Source organism: Lepidochelys olivacea, assembly GCF_965140295.1.
Source record: "Lepidochelys olivacea isolate rLepOli2 genome assembly, chromosome: 2".
Classification (NCBI taxonomy): domain Eukaryota; kingdom Metazoa; phylum Chordata; order Testudines; family Cheloniidae; genus Lepidochelys; species Lepidochelys olivacea.
In genome coordinates, this window is record NC_140412.1 from 243,903,599 (window position 1) to 243,912,620 (window position 9,022).

The window sequence follows — 9,022 nt, forward strand, 5'->3', positions numbered from 1 at the left end:
AAACATGATCTATGGATTTGAAACATTAACCTTTACACGTTAGCAGTATGCAGCCCCTCTAAAATCAGGTGCTTACAAAAGACAGACAATAGCTATGAAAGGTAGTGTGAGTGTTCACATTCCTAAAATAACATCCATTTTACAGGATACATAACAAGGCATGTGGGAGATTACTGCCTCCTACAACTTTAGTTTACATACAGTGTGATGGCTTACAAAGCATAGAGCAGCAAAGAATTATTGTAAGGCACCTCAGGTTTTAGGACATTCAACAAGTCAGTCTAAAAATTTGTTTTTCTTTAAAAAAAACAGCCCTCACATTTTAATTTAGATAAGTAACTGCATTAAGGATTGCATTGCTAATATAGCTTATAGTGACATCTTTCAGTGACAGAGTTTACTAACACCATCTGGAATAAGCAGGGTAGGAGGAGGGGGAAGCTTGGAAAAATCATTTATCAAAAGTCATTTTATTGACAAAATAGAATACTCAAATATTTGCTCTTACAGGGGGAGCCTCTAAACTTTTTACAAAAAAAATTTACAGACTGTATAGCTTTGGATATATACATATCTTACATATTTGTACAAAGTAACAAATAATTATATAAATACATCGTTTACTGCAAAACCCGTATTTATTTTGGGTGTATAATTAAGACATGATTTGTGTGTGTGTTTAAGGCATTTGCCTGGTCATTAAGAATACCCAAAACCTGCAGTCCCATCAGGCCATCAACCTCCTCCGTTGGACTGGGTGTGGGGAGGACCCCTGCTGAAGGAAGATCTACTGCAAGTCCAGAGACAGAATCCGAAGCTGCTTCTTGTCCTGCTCGCTGCAGAAACTGCTGAGCCTCCTCCACCCTTTTCTGTCGGCACAACAATAAGCTGACGCCTTGAAGTACATGCTCCCTGCATATGAATGGAGACGGGGAGGGAGGGGGCCGGTGCTTGGGGCCTCTGCCGGCTGAATTGTTCTGCACAAGCCGTGGCTAATGGGGACCATTAGGGGGTTCATCAATGGCACCAAACAGTGAGGGAGCATTTCATACAGGCCAGCGCCCCCCGCTCCCTACCACGGGCCTCTCCAGCTCTCACACTTGAGACAAGGGCATCTGCTTGGGGTAGGACAGCGAACTGGCGGTGCCCGATCTCCACGTTAAGCCAGTGCTGACATCGCTGTACATGGAGCCGCCGCCGCCTCCTCCTCCTCCTCCTCCCCCCAGTCCCCCCGCCGCCGTCGCGGCAGCTACCTGCCCCCCACCCCCTGCCGCCGTGGGCCCGGCGCCTGCGGCTCCCTTGCTCGCCCAGCAGCAACGGGTGCAGAGGGCCCTCCAGGACTCCAGGGTCTTCCCGGACCAGACCCAGAAGCCGGAGGTGATGCCCACCACCAGGCACATGAAGTACTTGAGCATGAAGACGGCGTAGTCGGGGCGGCGGGCCTGGTCGGGCTGCTGGTCGCGGAGGCAGGGGCAGTTGTGTGTGGCCTCCCAGCGGGGCCGGTTGTGCTGCTCGTAGAAGAGGCAGGCCACCACGCTGGCGGCCGGCACGGTGTAGAGCACGGTGAAGAGCCCCAGGCGGATCATCAGCTTCTCCAGCTTGTGCGTCTTGGTGGGGCCGCCCTGCTGCTTGATCACGCTGCGGATGCGGAAGAGCGAGACGAAGCCGGCCAGCAGGAACATGGAGCCGATGGCCAGGTAGATGAGCAGCGGCGCCAGCACGAAGCCCCGCAGGTTCTCCAGGCTCTGGTTGCCCACGTAGCAGATGCCGGCCACCGGGTCGCCGTCCACGGAGCTGAGGGCCAGCACGGCGATGGACTTGACGCTGGGCAGCAGCCAGGCGGCCAGGTGGAAGTACTGCGCGTAGCCGGCGATGGCCTCGTTGCCCCACTTCATGCCGGCGGCCAGGAACCAGGTGAGGGAGAGGATGACCCACCAGATGGAGCTGGCCATGCCGAAGAAGTACACCAGCAGGAAGACCACGGTGCACAGCGCCGGGCCCGTGCTCTCGTAGCGCACGTGCTCGGCCCCCGCCAGCTCCGGCTGCAGCTCCGCCGCGCCCCCTGCCGCGCCCCGCCCGCCCGCAGCCCCCGCCGCGGCGCTCCCGCCGGCCCCCGCCGCTCCGGCCCCCGCTCCGCCGGCTCCTGCCCCGCCGCTGCACGCCACCTTCTCGTGCCCGGCCACCAGGCGCACCAGGTAGCCGAGCGAGACGAAGAGGTAGCAGGCGGCCAGGAAGATGATGGGCCGCTCCGGGTACTTGAACCGCTCCATGTCGATGAGGAAGGTGGAGACGGTGGCGAAGGTGGAGAGGAAGCAGAGCACGGACCACAGGCCGATCCAGAAGGCGGTGAAGGCGCGCTCGTCCGGGCTGAAGTAGGGGTTGTGGCAGGGCAGCGCGCAGTTGGCGATCTGCCCCGTCTTCACCCGGTTGTAGAGCGGGTGGCGCTCGCTGGACACCGACACCATGGGCGCCCGGCACTGGCAGCCCGGCTCGCAAGGGGGAGGCGGCCGGGGCTTGCGGGGGAGCTCGGCCGGGGGCGCAGCGGCCGCGGGGGGCCTTGCCGCGCCCCCCGCCTTCCCACCGCGGTGCGGCGGCTTGGCCGGGGGCGGCGCGGCGGTGGTGAGGTCGGTGCGGTTGTAGTCCATGCACAGCGTGTCCGGGTTGCCTTGCTCCGGCAGGCGGTCGCAGCGCATCCTGTCGGGCCAGGCGAAGCCGTACTGGCGCATGAGCGGGGCGCAGCCGGCCTTGGCCCGCTCGCAGACGCTGCGGCAGGGCGGCAGCGGCTTCTTATAGTCCTCCAGGCAGATGGGGGTGTACATGCTGCAGAGGAAGAAGCGCAGGTCGGCCGAGCACTGGATCTCCACCAGCGGCCAGAACTGGTGCACCTCCAGCCCCGCCTCGTCCTGCGTGTCGTGGTTGAACTGGTTGGGCATGTAGGTGTAGTTATAGCCGATGCCTTTGCACAGGGGCACGGTGATCTCCTGGCACGACAGCTCCTTGGCCGAGGCGACGGCGGCGGCAGCGGAGGAGGCGGCGGCGCTGGAGCGCTGCAGCAGGGAGAAGGCAGCGAGCAGCGAGGTGATTTCCAGCAGGTAACTCCGCTCCATGCTCGGGGACAGGAGGCGGTCGCCCGGCAGCTCCGAGTCCGCTCTGCCCCCTAGTAGCGGAAGGCGCCGGGGGCACCGCAAAGGCCCGGAGGAATAGCCTCCCCCGGGGAGAGCAAGCGCCCCGCCGCCGGGGTGTATCGCCCTGCCGGCAGCCCCGCGTCCCGTCTCTGCCCGCCGCAGGCAGGGCGAACCCCCGGGCTCGCTGTTGCAGGTGCCAGGGAACGCACTGCCACCCTCCGCGGGGCTCGCCTGGCTGGGAAGGACACAGCCCCGGGGACGCCTCTTCTCGCCTGTCCGGGGCAGCGGGGAGCCCTGCGCACAGCCCCCGTCAGTGCCTCCTGCAGCGCTCCGGGTCCTGGACCGGCGCGTAGAGCCCGCGGGGGGCGTGCGCGCTCAGTCCGCTCGGGGGAGGCTTCGCAGCCGCTGTCGCCTCTCCTGTCGGCTCGGGGGCTGCATCCGCTGCTCCAGCGGCCGCGGCGCTCCCGGCCGGGCGCCGCAACTTTCGCCTTCAGTCCCTGCGGTGCCCAGCCAAGATGGCTGAGGGCTCCCTGAGCCACGGACCTGGCCCCCGCGGCCCCCAGCAGCCGGCCCGAACCACCGGGGGAGGGGTCCCCGGTGCCCCTGCAGCCGCGCGAGCTTCCCGAGCCCGCAGCAGCACGGTCCGGCCGCAGGCGCTGTAATCCCCCCCGCGCCGCTGCGGAGCCACCTGGGTCTCGGCAGCCACAGCGCCCTTTGCACAACTTCTCGCTCTCGGGCCCCGGCAGCGCCAGGCCGGGCACCGCGCTCTCATGAATATTTATACCGAGCGCTGCCGGGCCCCGCCCCTCGCGCCCCAGCCACCTATCACGCGGGCTGCGGGCGGGGAGCAGGGAAGCCGGCCCGCAACCTCCCTTAAGGTGGAACGGACTCAGCGCTCTGCCCTCCGCACCTTGTTTGCGAAATCCGCTGTTCTCATTCTCCCTCACGATTTTCTAAGGGCGATGTCTGTTCCTTTAAGGTGCAGTTTATGAGCTGTAAATGTTTCCTGGCAGACAAGTAGTGAAGAGAATTCTTAAACAAGGAAGAGGAGACTCCCTTCTAGTTTGGGGGCATTTCTTTTCCTTTTCGTGGTATGGTTTCAGAGACCTCTGGCTACTGCTTTGCCTAGGAGTAAGAATAAGTTTTCATCTGTGTTTTAAAATCCTCTACTTATCAAAGCGCCAGGGTTCCTGAGAATGCATTCCCGGTGAGCGTCGATCTTCAGTGCTTTCTGCAAACAATGTAAAACAGTGCGAGTATTCGCTTCTCTATCTATATTAGAATATACTACAAAATATTAAGGCCAAATCCCAACCAGATGGGAGGTTGGACCTGCAGACAAGCCTGGGAATAGCCTCCACTGGCTGAAGTGGGAATACTGGTGGCAGAAAACCGTGCTCGGGTAGATGTAGCCTCCTGGTCTTACATATTTTGTTGGGTTTTTTAAAATCAGCGCTTCTCTAAAGCCACCGTACCTTTTAGGCTGCCATATACAATACATCTGTCCAAAAAAAAAAAAGGGGGGGGGGTAAGCTATTAATGATGTCAGCTACCACCAAGGATATGTAGTAGATAAAACAAAATTTTAGCCTGAGATATATAAAAAAAAGTCATAAAAATGCACTCACCAGAGAGAGCAATTCATTAAACTGATATTTATATGGAATTTGAGTTATCCCAGTGAAACTGACAGCTGGTTAAATTTTGTGTGTCATTTTAGAGAGGCTGTGCTTCCTCACCAAGAGCTGCTTAAAATAGATACTGTTTACACTTGGTGGCAGGATCATATCGCCCTGCAATGGAAGTTTCAGTAGGAGCTTGGATTCTACGCAGTGGAACACAGATAAGTTCAAGTTTACCTCAGTCTCTTGCCCGGAGAGAGGGCAAGTTTACAGTGTTGAGAATTGTTTTGCAACAGCACAGATAAGGATTAAGGGCAGCTGATGGAGCGCAGCTCCATATGCTGCATATGATTTAGTTATTCCTTAGACTGTCAGAGCCAATTCTGAATGAATACAATTTAGGCCTTGGGGGACCCACCTCTAAATCCAGACATAGTCTTTCAGTCATTACTGGTACCTGGGGGTCAAAGAGCATCGGTAGTTTATATAAATGCCTATGTTTGTGCCCCCAAATTGTTACCTCTTTAGGGTCCAGATCTTTGTATCAACTGTAAAGTAGAAGTCTCTGCTGAGTTCAGTGATGGGGGTGGGGGGGAAGGAGGAGGAGGAGAAGAAGAGAAGATAGTGACATTAAGAAGAATTTCTGCTTAATAAGTGATGGCATTGTCACTCTTAATGTTTAAAGTCTATTCATCTGACTGCTTGACATGGTGGTTGGCTGTTTCTTGTAAAGTCTCCTTCTGCTGGATTAGTGATAACGTTGGTCTTAATCAGACCAGCTGGTGTTTTTTGGGGGTTTGGGCGCATTGACAGAAATTTTTGGGAACATTGTTGATAATATAGGGTCATCTTCTTCCCCAGTTTTTACTCAGAGCAGTTGACGAGGGCGGGGGGGGGGGGGAAAGAGGGGAGAGATATATAACCTGCCATGGATGTGTCACTGGACTGTTACCCACCTTCTAAATAAGTGTTCCAAGTCTCATTTCAGGAAGGATCTGCCTAGGAGACAAAGCGTAGTTACTTGGATGAACCTAAAGTGAGGTCTAGTTGAGTGCAAGAATCCCGAAAGTGAGGGAGATTTAATGGCTCAGTGAGACACCTGGAAATATCCTTTCGAAAGGGGGAAAATAAAAAATAGACTGAAAATTAATCCCAAAACCACAGCATCTCCCTCCGAAAGGCAGATATGTAAAATAAACGTGGTTTAAATAGTCGATTGGACAAATCTCTCCAACAGGTAGGTACTCAGTAGGGAACAATATCTAGGCAGGGGCGGGGGAGCGTTCCTCTTTTGATTCCAGTAGTTTCAGGGGTTCTGAACTAATCGCCCGCTTTCAAGTTGCGCTTCTAGGATGTAGGTAAAACGAGATTGCAGTGGGGATTTCGGCTTCTTTATCTGCCACTTGTTAGTGCTTCAATTAACCCTTCCCCCTCACTTTCTAAACCACCTTAAACGAGAGAAGCTAGGGAGGCGGCGGGGAGGCCGGCAGCCTGGCAGGTTCATTTACGCTTGTTAGGACATCCCAGGGGGTTGTCTTACTCCTAGAATGGAGTGTTTATTTTTTAATTGATGTGCTGTTTCATTTAGCACTTGTATGGAGCTCACGCTGGGGCTGTAATTACTGTAATCGCAGGAACAAGCGTTTCAGTGAGCCAGGAGGGTGGCAATGCAGTGGGATTTATTTTTGGTAGTGGCAAATTTTGTGACTTGTCAGGTTTCGAACCAGAAAAATCTAGTGTTAGGAAATTAAGTTGTTGGGGGAAGGAATGTAAATCTTCATCAGAAGCTGGCGGTCAAGCTATTAAATGGGAATTTGTAGGAAATTAAACACGTGGCACAAAACCAGAGCGAGCAGTTGTTATGCTGCTTCTGCTCACAGGCTCCTCTCCCTTCCTTTTTGATTTAAATGAATACAGAGATTATCTAGTTGGAAGGAAATGGGTAGTAATGAGGCAATAAACAAGTTTCCTATGTAATCATTTCGGTAACTTGCCAAACTCTCAAATTCTCCTTCCCTCGCCCTCCACCCAAGGGAAACCCGATAATTACAAGCAAAACATCGCAGATCCGCATTTAAATACCATGCTTTACCATTTTGTGTTATAGCGATTTCAGGTCACAAAATTCCTCTTACAGAAGTTTTCCTGTTTAGTTTTGAGTTTGACAAAACGTCTGCTAAAGGGTCTGAAATCTCCCCTTTCAGAAATATTGATAATTTAAGCACAATGGTATGGGCCCAGTAATGTTGAAAATACAAGGAAAGGAACTCTGAAAACTTTCCACCTTTGATAACTTCGTCCCTTAATCATTTGGAAAACCTCTTTCAGGTCACTCACTAGACCTGGATCTGATGATGATATTAGGAGGTGTTGCTTTGGTGCGTACTTCAAGTACCTCAATTAAAACTTTCTACAGGGTGTAAAAATGAGGAAACCCAGTCCTACGATCTGGTATGAATCTGTAAATTACCACTCTGACAGGAACACTACTGGTTGTTATAAAGTACCTTTTTACACCCTGCTTAGACACCGCACTGCCGAGACAACAGATGTGAAGTGACTGTTTCCAAAAGCAACAGATGCTGTAAAGTTTACATTGCCCTATTTCAGCCTGGAAACTCAGGAGATGTGTTGAATGCTACAGTTTAGAATTACTCTGTTAGAAGTGCGGGGGGAGGAAAATCACAGTTTCTCAGTAATAGGTGTGGCTTAAATTTTACTGTCACTCAGTTATGTGTTTCCTGCTTTTTTATAATTTTGTGAAAAGAGATGTAACCCCACTACAAAAAATCAGAAGCCATTCAATAACAGAATTCCGTATTGAAGTTTTCTAAGCAAAAGCAGCATAAACTTAGTCATAGAATAAACTTGTAGCATGTTATAAATTCAGAACTTGATCATTCCTTTGGCTTATTAATGAAAGGTGTCTAAAGCCCCTGAAGTCTGTTTTGACAATCCCAGTTACTGTATTTCTTTATTTTTTTACAGGGAGATAGTAAGTGAGGATACTTGTGCAGTCAGCTGAAGAAAGGTTTGGATTGATTCAAAGCAATGGAAATAGGCTCAATCTGCATTTCTTGTGTACCTAATCCTTCCCCTAAAGACAATGGACATTTTGAGGTATACAAGGAATGCAGGATCAGGTTTTAACTGTGTGTGTGTGTGTTTTCTCCTCAGGGAAAAAAAGCAGCTGCTTTCTGAAAAGTTACGCTTCACTATAGTAAGGTAAATAACTTAGAGCAATTTCAGAACAGATGTCCAGTCATCAAATCATGCACAAGTATAAAGCCAGCAGATGAAGGCAAGGAACAGTTACAGATAGTATAATCTTTTGCAAAAGTATTGATTAGCAAGTAGATGCCCATGCCCCAACTGTCACAGGTATTCCGTTACTTTAGGAAAGCAAAATTCTTGATAGTTTGATGTGCCCAAGGATTTGAATAATTCTCAAGGGATTGTCTAATATTACCTCTAAAATGTCCATAAAGTAACTTATTAGACATAACCTTGTGCCCTGAATGTTACCAGATAGCAACCAAATAACTAAAGATACAGGTGTTTTAATATCACATCCTAGTAATTGTTTCCTGAATATTCTTTGAAGGGAAAAATCTCAACAGCCTCAACTGAAATAATCTTTAAAAGTGTATTTTGACTAATTCTCTTTATTAGCTGAGACACTTCCACAATATCCAGGAGGGCAGCAAGACGGTCTTTTAAATTCCTGTAGAAAATGTCATACTAAAGTATAGTACAGCACATTAGACATTGGTGAGATCAGTTAATTGAAATGCATTTACAGCCACACACTCGCTTTGATAGGGAGGCCACAATCAATTTAGGATAGTTATCCCAAAATTTATAGGAATAAAGCCTCCACTGAAGTTCATAGACTAAGTTCAGAAGAGACCCTTATGATCATCGAGATTCTAGAGAGTGACCTCTTGTATAATAGTGGCCATAGAATTACATCCCATGATTCCTGCATCAGATCACTTACGGTTGAACTAACAACTCTTTTTGAAAAATATCCAGGTTTGATTAGAAGACTTCAAGTGATGGGTAATCTACCACTTCTGTAGGGAAACTGTTCAATACTTTTAAAAATGTTCATCTTATTTCCAATCAACTTGTTTAGACTCAAGTTCCAGCTATTGGATCTTTTCATTTGTTCAGTCACTGTGTGCTGGCCTGGGTGCTGTCAACTCTGACAGCTTGCTCAGCCAGTGCACAAGGTAGTTAGCCAGCTGAAGGCCTCCCTCACTCTTCTCCCTA

At 51.0% G+C, this 9,022-nt stretch overlaps 1 protein-coding gene across 1 annotated transcript; it reads right to left on the reverse strand.

Moving 5' to 3' along the window:
• Positions 1-619: 619 nt before the first annotated feature.
• On the reverse strand, positions 620-3,863 carry FZD8 (frizzled class receptor 8). The gene has a single exon (XM_084618230.1). It carries the CDS (start codon positions 3,105-3,107, stop codon positions 1,095-1,097), a length of 2,013 nt encoding a protein of 670 aa, XP_084474356.1. The 5' UTR covers positions 3,108-3,863; the 3' UTR covers positions 620-1,094.
• Positions 3,864-9,022: the final 5,159 nt, after the last annotated feature.

What these genes read in the sequence shown, in the direction of transcription:
- FZD8 (XM_084618230.1), bottom strand. Translation starts at nt 3,107, where the DNA reads ATGGAGCGGAGTTACCTGCTGGAAATCACCTCGCTGCTCGCTGCCTTC.